This window comes from Elaeis guineensis, chromosome 12 (genome assembly GCF_000442705.2).
Source record: "Elaeis guineensis isolate ETL-2024a chromosome 12, EG11, whole genome shotgun sequence".
NCBI lineage: Eukaryota > Viridiplantae > Streptophyta > Magnoliopsida > Arecales > Arecaceae > Elaeis > Elaeis guineensis.
The window spans coordinates 82,431,303-82,450,184 of NC_026004.2; the positions used below are offsets into that span (position 1 = coordinate 82,431,303).

Here is an 18,882-nt window from a genome sequence, read left to right on the forward strand (position 1 = left end):
TTCGTGTAATAAATTTATCATGGTATGCTTTAGTTCGCGCCTTATAAATTTTGACACTCTCATACGCTTCATTGTGTAGCTCTTCAAGTTCATTTAATTAGAGTCTCCTATTGGAACCTGCATTTTTCATATCAAAGTTAAATTGCCGTATGGCCCAAAATGCACGATGTTTCAATTCCACCGGCAAATGACAAGCTTTTTCGAATACAAGTCGATAGGGAGACATTCCTATGGGTGTTTTAAAAGCAGTACAGTAAGCCCATAATGCATCGTCTAAGCGAAGAGACCAATCCTTTCTATCGGGCCTAACCGTCTTTTCTAGGATATGTTTAATCTCCCTATTTGACACCTCTACCTGACCATTAGTTTGGGGGTGATATGGTGTGGCCAGTTTGTGTGAAATATTATATTTTTTCATAAGTGCTTCAAAATGTTTATTCGTAAAATGAGTCCCCCCATCACTAATGATCACCCTTGGAAAGCCAAATCAACTAATGATGTTTCGTTGGATAAAACTAATTACAATTTTATTATCATTAGTCCGTGTAGCTATTGCCTCCACCCATTTTGATACGTAATCAACTGCCACCAGAATATATTCAAATCCAAATGAGGCTGGAAAAGGTCCCATGAAATCAATCCCCCAAACATCGAAGATTTCTACTACTAAAATGGGGGTCAGCGGCATCATATCCTTCTTGGATAAATTTCCTGTTTGCTGACATCGCAGACAACTTCGGCCAAATTCATGTGCATCCTTGAAAAGCGTTGGCCAATAAAACCCACTCTGCAGTACTTTTGCTGCAGTTTTTCTTCCACTAAAATATCCCCCACATGCCGAAGAATGGCAAAAAGTGAGAATGCTTTGGAATTCACTCTCGGGGACAACGGCGAATAACTTGGTCAGGACAGTATTTGAATAGTTCAGGTTCTTCCCAAAAAATAATGTTTAATTTGTGAAAAAAATCGATCCTTTTCTTGTTTTGTCCAGTGAGAAGGTACTTGTCCTGTTGACAAGTAATTGACAATATGGGCAAACCATGGAGGACGGCTAGAGGAGATTGCGAAAAGTTGTTCGTCAGAAAATTTTTCTTTGACCTCATCTATGCCTATCGTGTGTTCAACTAAGATCCTGGAGATGTGATCAGCTACCACATTCTCAGAACCCTTCTTATCTCGGATTTCCAGATCAAATTCTTGTAAAAGAAGGATCCATCTGATCAAACGTGGTTTAGTATCTTTCTTTGAGAGATGTTTCAGAGCCGCATGATCCGAGTAAACTAGAACCTTAGACCCTAACAGATATGAGCGAAATTTTTCAAGGGCGAACACTACTGCTAGTAGCTCTTTTTCTGTTGTGGTGTAGTTTAATTGGGCATCGGAAAGAGTCTTGCTAGCATAATAGATCACATGTGGCTCCTTATTGATTTTTTGGCCTAAGACGGCACCTATTGCAAAGTCAGAGGCATCACACATAATCTCAAATGGAATGGACCAGTCAGGGGGTTTTATTATGGGTGCTGTTGTCAGGGCTGTTCGTAATGTGTTGAACGCTTTCAAACAGTCTTCATCAAAGATAAATGGTGTATCCTTGGCCAACAGATTGCACAAGGGTCTTGAAATCTTGCTAAAGTCTTTGATGAAGCGTCTATAAAATCCGGCATGACCTAAGAAAGATCGTATTTGTCGGACCGAAGTAGGGGGTGGTAGTTTTGAAATAACCTCAACTTTGGCTTTATCTACCTCGATCCCTTTTTCAGAAATAATATGTCCTAATACAATTCCTTTCCGCACCATGAAATGGCTCTTTTCCCAACTTAGGACAAGATTTGTCTCCATACACCGTTTAAGAACTTTGGAAAGATTATGGAGACAATCCTCAAAGGTGGTTCCAAACACAGAAAAATCATCCATAAAAACTTCAAGACATTTGTCCACCATATCCGAAAAAATGGCCAGTATGCACCGTTGAAATGTAGCGGGTGCATTGCAAAGCCCGAATGGCATACGCCGAAAAGCGAAGGTGCCATAGGGGCAGGTGAAGGTAGTCTTTTCTTGATCATCCGAAAATACAGGTACTTGATTGTACCCTGAATAACCATCAAGAAAACAGTAGAAACTTTGTCCTGCTAACCGTTCTAGGATTTGGTCGATGAAGGGCAATGGAAAATGATCCTTCTTAGTAACGGCATTCAGTTTCTATAATCTATGCATACTCGCCATCCAGATGATATGCGAGTTGGAAGTAGTTCACCTTCTTCGTTCTCCACCACAGTAATACCAGATTTCTTAGGTACTACTTGAGTGGGACTGACCCATTTACTATCGGATATGGGGTAGATGATTCCAGCATCTAACCACTTTACCACCTCTTTCTTTACTACTTCACGCATGTTTGGGTTCAATCTCCTCTGCATATCTCGATGGGGTTTGGCATGTTCCTCAAAATGAATATGGTGCATGCAAATGGAGGGGTCAATTCCTTTTAAATCGGCAATGGACCAACCGATAGCCTCTTTGTGTTCCTTCAGAATACCAACCAATTGTGCTTCCTGATTAGGGGTCAAGTCTGATGCAATGATTGCCGGGAGGGTGTCATTGAGTCCTAGAAATACATACTTAAGCGTAGCAGGAAGAGGTTTCAATTCTAACGTAGGTGGTGATTCTAAAGATGGGACTATTGGTGTACTGGCTAATGTGGGCAATGGCTCATACTTGATTGTCCATGGAGGAGTGTTTTTATCATGTGGTGTATCTAACAAGATGTTAACTTCTTTCATATATTCCTCAAAGTCACACACTCCAAAGTGAGCCAAGCAAGTATCTAAGGGGTCTGGTGCTAGAATTATGGGTGTTGCATCTTCTATAATATCTTCTAGTGTATCTACTTCGAAGCAACTATCCATTGATGGTCCTTGGGAAGCACCAAACACATTCAGTCTTAGTTTCTTATTCCCAAACGATACGTCCATGACTCCTGTCCTACAATTAATGCATGCATTTGCCGTAGCTAGGAAGGGTCGTCCTAAGATAATGGGAATTTGTCTGGAGTTGCCACTTAATTCCATATCGAGACCTAGAAAATCAACTGGAAAGTAAAACTCATCTACCTTGACCAAGACATCCTCAAGCATTCCTCGTGGTTCCTTAATTGATCTGTCGGCTAACTGCAATGTGACTGATGTGGGTTTCAGTTCTCCGAATCCAAAAAGTTCATACACCGAACTAGGTAAAAGATTCACACTTGCCCCTAAATCCAGAAGAGCTTTTTCAATGTGATAATCTCCTATAACACAGGAAATGATGGGGGCTCCTGGGTCCTTAAGCTTTGGAGGAGTGGCATGCTGGAAGACAGAACTAGCCTGTTCAGTGAGACGTACTTTCTTTGGGATTTGTGATCTAGATTTACGTTTTTGGGTGCACAAATCCTTCAAAACTTTGGCATAAGCAGGGACCTGTTTGATTGCGTCTAGAAGGGGAAGATTAATTTGGACTTGCTTAAATAATTCCAACATCTCATCGAGTTTTCCTCCCTTCTTATCTGCAGGAATAGGGGCTTTCAGGGCATCCGAAAATGGGGCTTTAGGCAAGTAAGATAATTCCGGTGCAGTTGGTTCCTTCTCTATTTTCAGGTCCTCCTTGTTTTTGGGTGATTTGGCTTCGGTTAGAGGTTTAGGGTCAGTCTCATTGGTTTTACTAGTGTGTTCAATGACCTTCCCACTTCTCAGAGTCATGATTGATTTGGCATGTTCAGAAAAAGCTTCTGGGGTATTATAACTCTCCCATGTTTCATGAAACATTTCTCCATCTAATTGGGAAAAACTAGTTATGTCTTTCCTTATTTGATTAGTTTTTCCTATGGGAAAATATTTCTTGAGAAACTCTCCTTGCAGCTGGTCCCAGGTTGATATAGTCATGGAATCCAAAGTATGTAGCCAGTATTTGGCTTTGTTCTTAAGTGAAAAAGGGAATAATTTCAACCTAAGAGCATCATCGGAGAAGTTGTGAATTTTGACAGTTGAGCATATCTCAAGAAATTCTTCAAGATGTTTATAAGGGTCCTCATTACTAAGTCCATAAAATGAAGGTAACATTTGGATTATACTGGACTTAATTTCATATTGAGTGGCCTCCACAGGGGGTACTTGAATACAAGAAGAGTAGGTATATGTGGAAGGAGTAAAGTACTCCTTCAATTGCTTGGGTGGATCATTCTCCTGATTTCGGTCCATATTTTTACGTCTGTTGGCTCTAAAGGTTCTTTCTATTTCTGGATCAAAAGGTTGGATTTCTGGTCGTAACGATCTACGGCCAAGCATACACCTTACAATTATACTGTAGAGCAAACACAGAAATTTTTTTTTTTTTTATAATATATATTTTTATAATAAAGTGAGAAAAGAATGAAGAAAATCTAAAGAGAAGAACCTAAGAATCTTAAATCTATGAAAAGGAAGAAATTAGTTAATGTTTAGATGTTAATTGCAATCAACTTAAACAATCATAGACTCTCTATCCTAAGGTTAACTTAGATCTAGACAGCTCCTAACTTTCAAGATCGCCTTTGAGCACTCCAAGCTCAAGACTGACTAACTGACTCGGCCAGGTAAGCGTAAGATGTGGGAGGTTCCCTGCTCATTGCTTTCCTTAGACACCAACTAAGTTGGCCAGGTCAGTCAACGGAACCAATTGAAAACCACTTTCTTTAACCACTTGCCTTAGATACCGAGCAATTAACCAATCCGCACTCGGTTCAACTCTAGAGCTTTCTTATCCTATTGAGCTCGAAATTCCTAGGGCTGACGTCTAGTTGATTTTAGATTAAGGTCTAGGTTATGCAAATGCAAGGGGGTGATTTGTGGGCCAAGGAAGGGTGATCAAATCCCCACCTTATCTGGTTAATGGGTTATTGCCCTTAAGATTAATTATGGAGATGCAATGCAAAGAAACAAGGTGTCCAATCAAGTTAGAAATTTTTATATTTGAGATTACGCTATTTTAGTTAAGTGTTATGAAATGTCAGTGGTTTTTTTTTTTTTAGTTTTGCAAGAAAATAAATTTAAGTGATTAAGTCTAAAAAGCAATAAATCACTAGGCTATAAAAAGTAGCAAATTATTCTAAGCAAAAAAATTTCTAAATAGTAAATTAGTTATGCAAGGTAATTATGTAATTATGCAAATAAGATTATCTAGCTAGAAAGCATTGAAAAAAAATTTTAAAATGAGAAATAAAAACTGAAAAGTATTTTTTTTTTTTTTTTTTTAAAATTTCAATTTTTTAATTCAATCGTACCAAGATCCCCGACAACGGCGCCAAAATTTGATGCGCAGTCGTTGATAGCACCAAAAATAACTCTACTCACTACGTAGGTAGGATGAGTCGAGATCGTATCCTCAGGGACCTTGGGCTAAGTTGAGATTGCAAGATATAAGAAAGAAACGTTGTTTTTGATTTAGAAAATAAATTATCTTAAAATTGAGGTAATTAGAAAATAAAGAACTTGAGAGTTTTGAATTACTTTGCACTAGCAGAGTTGTATCTCTTTTTTTTTAATTAAATGGATGCGATTAATCTTAGGAAAAATACCTGTCTTTCCTCGGCACGCTCCGTACCCGTAGATCACGGCGCGTCTCCAGAAAGTATTAGGTAAATAACTCTTCTTTCCTCGGCACGCCTCGTACCCGTAGATCACGGTGCGTCTCCGGAAAGTAAAAGTTATTCCTAATATTAATCTAACAATAAAGCATAAATAAAAGCATATAAAGGAGAGCAAATAAAGAACTCATGATAATTTAAATAAAAAGCATAATCTTTGTTGCATATAAAGAAATACAGGAAAGTTTAGAACAATAAACCATCTCTGTGTCGTTACAAAATTTCTTCTCCACTCCCGAGACTGCTAGCCTAGCTGCTCATGAAGTAGTCTCTTTCTATCCCTCTATGCAAGGCTCTAGAAGAATTTCTGGGCTCCCTCTCTAATGGGAGTACAAAAGCTTTTTTATAGGTATTAGGAGGGAGGAGTTTTACATGATTTTTCGATGTGGGACAAAAAAAAAATACAAATTTTTTCAATTGAGGTATTTCCAAATAAAAATTTTTTCCTTTAATTTGCTCGCCACTGTGTCTGCGGTGCGCGCCTGCTTGCGTCCGTCCCGCCCGCATCCACGCTCACCCGCGCGCCCAAGAGCTCACGCCGCATCCATTCCTCACGCGTTCCGCGTCCTGCCCGCGTCTGCGTCCCGCGTCACCTTTCTTTTGTTTTTGAATTCACGTGAAACCGCCCAGAGCCTTTGAATTCACGTGAAACCTTTTTTTTTTATATTCCAAAAAGAAACAAAAGTTTCTTCACAATGACATCTATATCCTTTTGGATTCCTTGCATAGTATCTTTATTTTCTATAATACCATATGCATCCTTCTTTTATTTTAATTTTATTTTAAGTCCAAATTTCTTCAAACTTGAGTCTTTTTTATCTAAGAATTGAACTCTTTGTATCGACGATCATCTTTCCTGTAAAATACAAAAAGAAACATCAAATTCTTAATAAATAAAATAAATTAAATATAATTTTCTGCTTTAAATGACTTAAATTATGTGTTTATCAAATATCCTTAGCGATTAGGTTATTTCATAACCTAATCGAATCAAACCAAATTGAATCCAATTCAATTAGATTTAATCTAAATCTTAATGCTCAATCAAATTGAATTAACTAGCAATCTAATAGCTAATCAATCCTCTAATAATTCACTAACAATTAGTAAATTAATTTATTATAATTTTTACACAAGATTAATCATCAATCAAATTGACGATTAAATCCTAGAACGATTCTCAATCGTTGATCAGCCACATGATCAATCAGAAACTTCTTTTGAATATAATCCTATATGTTCGAACCTAAGTCAGTAGTATAAGAACGAACTTCCTATACCAATCAAAATGACCATCTAGCAATAGTACCCGATGTCCGGATAGGTCGAAAGATTGCAAAGCATCATTCATGAACCTATTGACATATGGTTACCGTATAATTCATCCTTTTGACCCTAATGCTCAAGATGATCTGAAGTTTCACTGTCAAATCCAGAATAGTCAACCACATTGTGTTTCAACCTTTCAAACCCATCACATGGATTATCCTGATCAAGGTTCTATTGAATTGAAACACACTGATGTATTAACTCCTACTTATTCGGAGGGATCAATTTCATCTTGACTCACACGCTGATTTCACAAGTACTTGACTGTGCTCAGAAATCTTCCGTCACTAAATTAGAAATCCAGATGGTCCGACACCAAAGTACAGTGAGTTGCTTGCAAGTCACCGTGGTAATCTCAGATCGGAGGGACACTTATATCCATATCATTCGCGAGGTACTCTTGACAGCAGAGTGCCCAGCAGTTGGTCACGTTCAATGAGATATACTCCTATATTTTACTTGTATATCATACTAGTATCTCCACACCACTTGGTTACGAGGACAACCAATGCATATAACACACAACGACCTACACTCGATAAACGCTATCGTTCTAGTAATAGCGTATCATTTGATCGTGAACTAAATTTAAGAACTAAACAATATATCCTCCTATATCGATTAGGATAGTCCTAAGGACTTCATCACAATAATTGAAGTTCATTAAGAAGATATACACTACTTTATGATGAAAAAATCAAATAACAATTTTATTAATTTATCAATTCATATATATTTACACCAAGGTATGCTGAACCGGTACCGTCGGTCGTATCGGCCGGCCCATGATACGATTTGGTACAGTTTCGTATCGTACCGAACCGACGAAGGCAAGCGGACCCAAACCAAAAGAAGAAAAAGAGAGAAAGAGAGAAATAGAGAGAGAGGAAGAAGAAAGAAAAAGAGTGAGGGGAAGGAGCCGGTGGGGCCGTCGGACGACCTCCGGCTGGCCGCCGTGGCCGTCGGAGGGTGCAGTCCACGCGCACGGCGCCACGGACATGAAACAGGGGCATCGCCCTGTTTCGTGAGTTTTTTTAAAAAATATAGTTTTAAGTGAAGCCGGTAAATAGTTCGCCGACTTCACGATTTTTGTCTTTTTTTTAAAAAAATCTCTGAAGTCGGCAACTGGATTGCCTACTTCATCAGTTTAAAATCAAAAAAAAAAAAATCGAAACAGACGAAGCCTGTTTCGAAAAAGAAAGGGACAGAGCCGCGGAGGGGCTCCGCCCGCTCGACCACCCTCAAACTGTCGGCGTCAGCTCGCCGGCGACTAGGGGCCTCGCAACGGAGGTGCCATCCGTCCAGTAGGTCCCTCCCCCCCAAGCGTGCTCTCTCTCTTTCTCGCTCTCTTGAAAGTCCTATCGGACGATATGGGACTCGAAAGCCCTCTGACGACCACAGCCGGCCACCACCGACCTCCGACGGCTCCTACCTTCCTCCCTCTCCTCCTCTCTCTCTTTCTCACTCTCTTTTTTTCTTCCGTACTGTTGGTGTACCGAATTTACCGATCGAATCGTGCCGGTTCTCCGTCGGTTCGATACGATACGGAGTGTACCAATCGGTTTGGCACGATATGGAAAATCCTGATTTACACAGTTTAGCACAACCGTCAATAGGCTGATGATTAGCTGTGGGATACAATTTCCAACAACTCTCATTTGGCCTAAAGCCAATCAATACAATATCGTATACCCATCTTCAGTTCATGATCTTCGAACTCCTTGATACTGAGGGCTTTAGTAAATGGATCGGCCAAATTTTTCTTTCCATCGATCTTTTGAAGCTCGACGTCATCTCGATCCACGATCTTTCGGACCAGGTGATAGCGACGCAGAATGTGTTTAGTACACTAATATGACTTCGGTTCCTTCGCTTGAGCAATGGTGCCAGTGCTGTCGTAGTACAACAAAATAGGACCATCGAGGGAGGGTGCCACTTCGAGCTCGCCAATTAACTTTCGTAACCACACAACTTCTTTCGCAGCATCGGATGCCGCGATGTATTCTGCCTCGCAAGTAAAGTCAGCCACAATGTACTGCATGAAATTTTTCCAGCAGATTGTTCCACCATTCAGGGTATAGATATATCCTGACATACTCTTGCTGTCATTATGATCCGACTGAAAATTGAAGTCTGTAAACCCCACAAATTTTAAGTCGGATTCTCCATAAACAAGCCACTGATCCTTAGTATTTCTCAAATACTTAAGGATAATTTTTACAACCTTCCAGTGGTTCTTTCCTGGATCAGATTGGTATCTGCTCACTACTTTAAGTGAGTATGCACGTCTAGTCTTATACATATCATAGCGTACATTATGGAACCCACTGCCGAAGCATATGGAATCCTGCTTATATGCTTCCTCTCTTGAGGAGTTGTCAGACAATCCCTTTTTAAGAGAGTAATTCCATGGTCTATCAGGAGATAACCCTTCTTGAAATTTTTCATGCTGAACTATTTCAGCACGGTATTGATGTACGTAGATTGAGACAATTCAAGCATCTTCTTTGATCTATCTCTAGAGATTTTTATCCCAAAGATGTAGGATGCTTCTCCCAAGTCCTTCATGGAGAACTGAGATGACAGCCAGATTTTTATTCCTTATAATACAAGAACGTCATTCTCAATTAAGAGAATATCATCCACATACTGAATAAGAAATACTATCACAGAACTGTTAACCCATTTGCATATGCAGGATTTTTTTTCGTTCCTAACGAAGCCATGCATTCTGATCACTTTATCAAAACGCATGTTCCAACTCCTACTTGTTTGCTTCAACCCATAAATGGATCTCTGAAGCTTGCATATCTTAGACTCTTCTGTAGATGTGAAACCTTCAGATTGTATCATATACACCTCTTCTTCTAGCTCACCATCAAGGAAAGCTGTTTTCACATCCATTTGCTAAATTTCATAATCTAAATGTGCAGCTATCGCAAGCATGATTCGAATGGATTTCAGAATTGCCATAGGAGAGAACGTCTCGTCATAGTCAATATCATAACATTGACGATATCTCTTGGCAACCGGACGAGCTTTACAGGTCTCCACATTACCGTCTGCACCTCTCTTTCTCTTGAAGATCCACTTACACCCTATGAATTTTATCCCTTTAGGTGGATCAACTAATGTCCACACATCATTAATCTTCATGGGTTTCATTTCGGATTTCATAGCTTCTAGCCACTTATTGGAGTCAGACCTCTGCATTGCATCCATATAGGAGATCGAATCCTCGTTGTTCTCACGAGTTCAACAGGATCCCCATTCCAGACCAAAAATCGTAGTATCTATCTGGTGGGTGCAATACTCTATCGGATCTCCTTAATGGTGCATCATTAATAGGTTCTAGATTTGACTCAGTCACATCGGATTTTGTGGGTTCACTAGATTGTGTCGGTCCTTCTACTCGTCGAATTTCATCAAGCTCGATTTTAGAAGCACTAATTCCTTCACTAAGAAATTCTTTTTCCAAAAAGTGTGCTTTATTACTCACGAATATTTTCTGTTCATTAGCTAGGTAAAAGTAATATCCCTTGATTTTTTTAGAATACCCTACGAAGACACACTTGTCAGACCTAGATCCTAATTTGTCTGTTTTTAAACGTCTGACATAAGCCGAACATCCCAAACCTTAAGATATAAGAGTACTGATTTATGCCCAGTCCATATCTCATATGGTGTTTTATTTACAGACTTACTTGGAATCCTACTAAGTACATAGCAAGCCGACTCGAGTGCATATCCCTAAAATAAGATTGGCAAATTCAAAAACCCTATCATGGATCGAACCATGTCCAACAAGGTTCAATTCTTTTTTTCTAAGATGCCATTATGCTGTAGTATTTCAGGAGTCTATTGCGAGAGAATCCCATTCTCTTCTAGATGTGTCTGAAATTCATTGGAAAGGTATTCACCTCCTCGATTAGATCAAAGAATTTTAATGCTCTTTTCAATTTGTTTCTCTACCTTACTACAGAATCGTTTGAACATTTCAAACGATTTTGACTTGTTCTTCATTAAGTGGACATACCCATACCTAGATAGGTCGTCTGTGAATGTAATAAAATATTGATGCCCTCCTTTCATACTTGTGCTCATCGATCCACATACATCAGTATGTATGAGATCTAGAACATCACCGACTCATTCATCTTTTCTAATAAAAGGTGGTTTGATCATCTTTCTAAATTGACATGATTCACAGGTTGGTAATAATTCACAATCATTTTTCTTAAGAATTTCCTCTCGGATTAACCTATTCATTTTATTCTTGTTAATATGACCTAACCTACAGTGCCATAGGTAGCCATCGGAGACATCATCTATCCTAAAATATTTTCTCGATGTGTACATTACACTAGGCCATGATACAACGTAAATTCTATTGTTCAACTGTCCATGCATTACAGTAATACCATTCAAAATGATATCATAAAAAAAAAATTTATTAAAATTTCATAATTTTCTTTGACCAGAAGGCCTACAAAAATTACATTCAATAAGAAACTAGGACAATAATGACAATCACTAAGGACAATGATATGAGAATTGAGTACAAGTTTGATGATTCCTAAAACTAGAACTGGAACTGATCTTCCATCTCCAATGTTCAGGAATCTCTCGCCGTCTTCAAATCTCCTACTAACCTGAAGTCCCTGCAACAAATTGCAAATGTTAATAGGACTACCAGTATCTAATATCTAGGTCATTGTATCACAAATTGAGTTGTAAGGAGTTATCATATAATTACCTTGCTTAACAACCAATTGCTTCTTCTTCTTCGGCCTATTCAGATCAAGAAAAGCAATGTATTAAGGACAGTTCTTCTTCTAATGATTCTACTCCCTATAGTAGCACTCTGTCTGACTCTGATTGGACTTGGACTTGGACTTCACGGTCTGACCCCCAGCAGTTGGCATCTTGTTTTTCTTTTTCTTTTTTCCTTTCTTAAAGGGACGATGCCTGCCTGAAGAAGATGCTCCCATTACATTCACCGTCTCTTTGTAGAGCTGGTAATCTTTCTCATAAGTCTGTAATAACCCCAACAAACCATAGTAGTTTACTATAAGCTTCGTCACTCGATAATAACTGAGAAACGGTAAATAGGACTTTTGTAGAAAATTCAAAATCGCATCTTTTCCAAGCTGCTCATGCAAGGAAAAATCGAGCTTGCTGAGACGCTCGATCTATTTGATCATGTACAATACATGATCGGTTACCGACGCCCCCTCCCTCATTCTGGCATTAAAAATGGCACAACTGGTCTTGTGCCGCTCAACGTCGTCGGGAGTGCCAAAAGAATTATTCAACATTTTGAGCATTTTTTCTGGCTGAGCTTCCTCGAATTTGCAACTGAACTCATCATTTATAGCCACTCGCATAATACAACATACCGTGATACGGTCGTTAAGTTACTTCAAGTAAGTATCTTGAACCATACCGCGAGCATTGGGAGTAGGCTCCTCAGGTGCCGGATCTATTAGCACGTATAAGATCTATTCATGCTCCAGGACTATTTTCAATTTTCGATACCAGCTATTGAAATTGGATCCTCTCAATTTATCACTGTCTAATAGTGATCGGAGTGACAAGTTGGTGGCTATAACTGTAAAAGAAAAATCAAAACCTAATTAGTATATGAATCGATTAAGCCAAAGATATGGACTTTAGTCTAAAGATTCTCCCACTATTTTAAACGAATTGTAGTCTCTACCTCTAATTCAGGAAATTATCCTAATTCCTTAGTGGGTACTAAAATCTACATAGTTGCACATGAGCCCGACTTTGGCCGGCTCACCTATGTACATCTATGGGTAGGTTCTTAACCAATTGTTTCACCAAATAATTTTTAATAGTTGATTTTGCTCAGGATCCTAACAGTAGGCTTTAGCCTCCACTAAAATGTCCGGTTAGGTCCAACCATTAACATGATCATACTCAAGAATCAAACCATAAATAATCAGACCCGACTTTGGTCGGTCATCTTGATCACCTATAAGAAAGACTCGATTGAGTCGTCATATTATGAATGTAATTCCAATAGCAGATGAGCACCAGACCTTTGGACCGTCCAATGATCATCCAACTATTGGACCCATTATCATCCAACTTAATGGGAAGAAATGATCTAGTTATCTTCATAACTATTTCATTTTTAGAAACCTAATAAGTTTAGAGGATTTAACTAATTGAATTGATAGATAAGAAAAGACTCGATCAGTTATTCTTAATCCTCCAACTGACTTCACCGAGTCAGATTAAAGAAGATTAGATTTAATCTGGTCCACCCAACGAGTCATAAATCCTTCTACTGACTTCACCAAGTCATGAAGAGGACTCAAGACAAGTTGAACTAGGGGCACCTAAATCAGTCCTACTGATTTTCTAGTTAGCATGGGTCAAGTCCAATCATTAAGTGATCTAATCAAAACATGATTGACTATATTGGTCAGATAAGTAAGATCGATGGAAAAGATATGCCATTAACTGATCATAGACTCAATTTATGCGAATAGCTCCCAATTAGTGACCACCGATCAAGACCGCCAAACTTACTTTGGACAACAATTAGTTAATCAGTTTCAATTTGATCAACTTATAGATTTAAATTCGACCACGAAGCTTATGATCAAAGTCCATCTTAGTCTAATCAAAAACATAGACTTGATCAACTATAACGATTGAAATTCATCAAGAGAAGAAATTGACCCAATCAGAGTTAACTTTTAATTAGATTTGATCAATTACTAACATGGTCCATTATCAATGATTTCTAACTCTAAGTCTAACCCAGTTAAATGGACTTGACTCGAGCTAACCCATTAATCCATGAATTATGAAATTGATGTCTTAGATCTTTGATTCTCAAATCTAGATTGCTTAATTCTCAATTAAATTTTGGACTGATATGGATTGGGGTTTGGTGTTTGAAAGCAGTTTTCGGTTTTATAAAATATTTTTACAAACAATCATCCAATGATCAAAATCCTAATTTCAAATCTAAGATACATTATTTCAGATCTAAAATAAAGTTTTAAAATTTCTTTTATTGTTCATCATCATGAAAAAAACCGTGCAGCACCCCTACACGCCATAGGAGAACCCCATCGAATGAAAAAAAAAGGCTGCGAAATCCTGATTTCTCCTATGATCGGATGGCTATGAGGATCTATCCAATCAGATTAATACACTACTCAAATTCTAAATTAATTATTTAGATCTAATCTAAACAATTAAAATCATATTAATATCAGATTTATGCAAAAAATTCATTTCATAAGAAACTGAAGCTCTGATACCATTGTTGGGAAACAGGCAGTTCAAAGTATGTACTTTTAAAATTTTTATAGTAAAAGCAGTAGATTAAACTATTTAATCTCCTATACATGTTTTAGATCAGATCTAAACTACCTTCCTAAGGATCTATAACATGAAAATATTGCATAAAAAAACTCATCTGAAAGAAACGACTACATCAATCGTATCGATGCCCTGAATTAGATCTGACGATTAGATCTGACCCGATGAGTTCAGAATCCATTATCTGATCGCGGGTCGATGACCACCGCTGCTAATGGACGTGGGAGGAGATCCTTTCTGATGTCGAGCAGCCGCACAGCACATCCGGCCTCTACAGGTAGTCCACTTGAACCCCCGAACAGATCGTCCTTCCGAGAGTGCTAGCTCGTGACGAAAGCTCTAAATGGCTGATAGAGACTCCTTTCTTCAAATCGAACCGACACCTTCAGATTAGAAGGAGCTTTTCAAAGAGGAGATGGTGTGGAAGAAGAAGAACAAAACTCTTTTTATTTTTTCCTCACAAAATTGAAAATAAAAAATCCTAGAACCCCCACCCTAGATCTCACACCCCAAAGAGAATCTTCTTCCTCTTTTTCTCACACACGGATGCCCACCCTTCTCTCTGATTTTTCATGCCCCCTCTCTAAGGTTCTCTCATGCCAAAATTGACCTAATGAGGCACACAAAAAATCAGCCCTTCTTAAAGTGGCATCCTATGAAGAGTTTGAATGATTTGGTTCAGGTTCAAATAGCCTTTGATCTTATCATGAATTCAAATCAGATTTGAACTCCTCTTTGAACCAAACTTAATCCACATCTAAGGGACTCAGAAAGGGTGGCGACAACACTTAGATTGGCGCAAAAAACATCATGCAAAAAATTATTTTGCGCATGAGAAAAGAAATGGTCAGCGGCTTGGAAGAGCCCCACAAAACTTGGACTCTTGGTTTTAATCTGATTTCAAATCAATTTGAACTCAAACTTGAACCAACCAAACTCTAATCCAAAGAAGATCAGAAGAAGGCGTCACACACCTTCTGGGCGTAAAAAATTCCACACGAAACCTCATTTCACGCATGAAGAAAAGATGGGCGCAGGTAGAGGTGGCACAAGGGGTCTTTTCATTCCATTTAAATTCAAACTTGTGTTCTTATCTAATTAGGTTCTTGATCCAACCAAATTAAATTAGACCCAATTAGATTACCTAATTTAATTAGATAACAAATGATCTCGATTAAATCCTAATCAGATTAGAAATTAATCGAGTTCGAATCAGAAATCAAACATTCTTAGCAATTAGGTCATCTCATAATCTAATCGGATTAAACCAAATTGAATCCAATTCAATTAGATTTAATCCAAACCTTAATGCTCAATCAAATTAAGTTAATTAGCAATCTAATCACTAATCAATCCTCCTATAATTCATTAACAATTAGCGAATTAATTTATTGTAATTTTTGCACAAGGTTAATCATCAATCGAATTGACGATTAAACCCTAAAACGATTCTCAATCGTTGATCAGCCACATGATCAGTCGGAAATTTCTTTTGAGTGTGACCCTATAGGTTCGAACCTAAGCCAGTAGTATAGGAACAAACTTCCTATACCAATCAAAGTAACCATCTAGCAATGGTATCCGATGTCCGGATAGATCGAAAGATTGCAAAGCATTATTCATGAACCTATTGGCGTATGGTTACCGTATAATTCATCCCTTTGATCATAATGCTCAAGATGATCTGGTGTTTAACTGTCAAATCTAGAATAGTCAGCCACATTGCATTTCAACCTTTCAAATCCATCACATAGATTATCCAGGCCAAGGTTTTACTGAATTGAAACACACTGATGCATTAACTCCTACTTATTCGGAGGGATCAATTCCTTCTTAACTCACACACCGACTTCGCAAGTACTTGACTGTGCCCAAAAACCTTCCGTCACTGAATTAGAAATTCAGGTAGTCCGACACCAAAGTACAGTGAGTTGCTTGCAAGTCACCGTAGTAATCTCAGGTCGGAAGGATACTTATACCCATATCTTTCACGAGCTACTCTTGACAGCAGAGTGCCCAGTAATTGGTCACGTTCAATGAGATGTACTTCTATATCTCACTTGTATGTCATACCAGTGTCTCCATACTACTTAGTTATGAGGACAACCAACGCATATGATACATAACAACCTACACTCGATAAATACTATCGTCCTAGTAATAGCGTATCATTTAGTCATGAACTAAATTTAAGGACGCAACGATATATCCTTCTCTATCAATTAGGATAGTCCTAAGGACTTCATCACAATAATTGGAGTTTATTAAGAAGATGTACATTACTTTGATGAAAAAATCAAATAACAATTTTATTAATTTATCAATTCATATACATTTACATTGTTTAGCACAATCATCAGCAAGCTATGACATATATTTGAAATGCACACCAAACAACTCGGTTTTAGCATAAAAGTAACCCATATTTTGCAACATGGAATATTTTTCTGTTAATTTTGTGTTATTGCTGCCAAAGTTGGCATATTGCACATAAATGTAATTATAGACATTCATCAACAACTTAGTCACTAGTTATTGTTTGCATTCACTAGCCTATTACTTGTTCCTTCACCATGCAAACCATTTTATTTTCTAGCATGTTGTCCCTTGTAATAATCAAATAGTAGTTTCTAACATCTACTGGTGTTTCCATTTCCTGTCACCAAATTCAAATCCTATTTCATGAAAACAACCAGCATCAAACAGCAAAGAATCTTTAAAGATTGCTTCCCAGCATTTGCAGGGGAAAAATGAAAGAGGGAGAAAACAGAGACAAAAAAAACTACGTTCAATAATAACCCTTATGTTTAAGTGATTCAATTTAGTTGTTTTAAAATTCATGAATTACTCAAATTCAAAAGCATAAATATAATCTTCCTCTTAAGATCATCTCATATGTCTGCTTCCACTTATCTGTTCTTAAATGCATAGTTCCCAGCTAATGTTAATAAATATAAACACCTTGCTTTCATACAGATCACCCACATGGTCCCTAAATTTTTTAATTTTCTCCCCCTAATTAGGCCCCACAATCCTAGAAGGCATAAATTACATTAAGATTGTCCCAAAGGATGTTGTATTTCTACTTGAGCATTAACAAGATCCTAAGGAAGTGAATGAATTAAAAAAAAAAAAAAAAATCTGAATGGTTTTCAACCATTCTTTAAATGCATGCTTTGTTATTTTAGCTTTAGAACCTGCAATTGCTGTCTTTTCCCCTTCAATTCTAGTCATACATAGAGTGATGAGAATAAAAGCACTAAAACATGAATGAAATAATTGACCATATGACAGAGTCTCATAAGTTTCTGTAATCAGCTTCATCAGTCTCATACACCTATTTAGGTCACAAATATGAAAGTTAATGTGGCTACACATTTTTATTCACACAACCATGTTATATCAGACACAAAACAGAGATCATATACTACAGAACCGGCAAGAGATTTTGTGAGTGGAACCTCCAGGTCGAAATTAGAATACTTAATCAACATAAACAAAGATTTACCGAAACAGGGAAATATAAGTAAAATGCAAGGCACATAATGGCCCTATTGGCAAAATAGAAACCCAGGGTGTAAGTGCTTCAATGAAACCCAAAATCTCAAACTTAGAATTGCAAAACAATTGAACAAATAAACAGACGACATTTTTTTCAAAAAAAAGGACAAAAATTGATAAACTCTCACTTGATCCTTCCCAGCCAAGTCCTCCATAAATCTGTAGCAGGCCATAAAAAAGAGGGGAAAAAAAAAACACTATTAGAATGAGCAAGCGCCAAATACACATCAAAATGCTCACCCGATCTAAGCTTAGAAAACTCAAATGGAACAAAAATCGAACCTGCTTTGGTCCCTTGCAGGCCCTCAAATCCTGATAACCGTGAGTGCAGTCTAAAAAGAAGCTAACCCACTGAAAGAGACCAACAAGATAAACATCAGTGTGGCTATGGATTGGTGTAGAGAAAAGAGAACCCATCAGAAAAATAAAAACAAATAGTGGTGGCGGGGAGGAAGGTACCTGAAGGCCGCCGTCGCGGCTGAAATCGAGGTACTCCGGCCGTCGAGTCGAAGTCGAGGCCGAAGGCTTGCCGTTGGGTAACCAAGAGGAAATGCGAGGATCGGAGCGTGAAGAGAACGAGAGAAACTGATTTTAAAAATTAAAAAAATAAAATCATAATAACAATAATTAAAAAAAACTCTGAATTCTTTACCGTATTAATACGATTTAATATTTTTTTTATCAATTTAATATATATATTACGTAAATAATATAAATCTTATAAAATATTATTTTAAATAATTTTTTTTTAAAATATTATTTAAAATGATATTTTTTCAATCCCAGTCAGCACCCACCTGTATACTAAAAAAAAAAACTCAGCATCCATCAAAAAATTCTAAAAATATCATTTTTAATGATATTTTTTATTTTTACATAAAAAAACCCAACCTGATTCATTTTGAATAGCTTCTTCTCCGCCGATCTTCTCCGACGAGCTTCTCCCCGTGCCGATAAGCCCCTCTTCCTTC

General features: G+C 37.7%; 1 protein-coding gene across 1 annotated transcript in view; it reads right to left on the reverse strand.

Moving 5' to 3' along the window:
* LOC105032538 (uncharacterized) overlaps positions 1-18,482 on the reverse strand; it is a 67,832-nt gene extending 49,350 nt beyond the window's left edge. Inside the window, exons 1-3 of the mRNA XM_073246998.1 lie at positions 18,371-18,482; positions 18,194-18,262; positions 18,040-18,070 (exon numbers count right to left, since the gene is read on the reverse strand). Of these exons, the coding sequence (XP_073103099.1) occupies positions 18,040-18,066 (27 nt within the window). The 5' untranslated portion in view covers positions 18,067-18,070; positions 18,194-18,262; positions 18,371-18,482. The remainder of the gene's footprint in view (positions 1-18,039; positions 18,071-18,193; positions 18,263-18,370) is intronic.
* Positions 18,483-18,882: the final 400 nt, after the last annotated feature.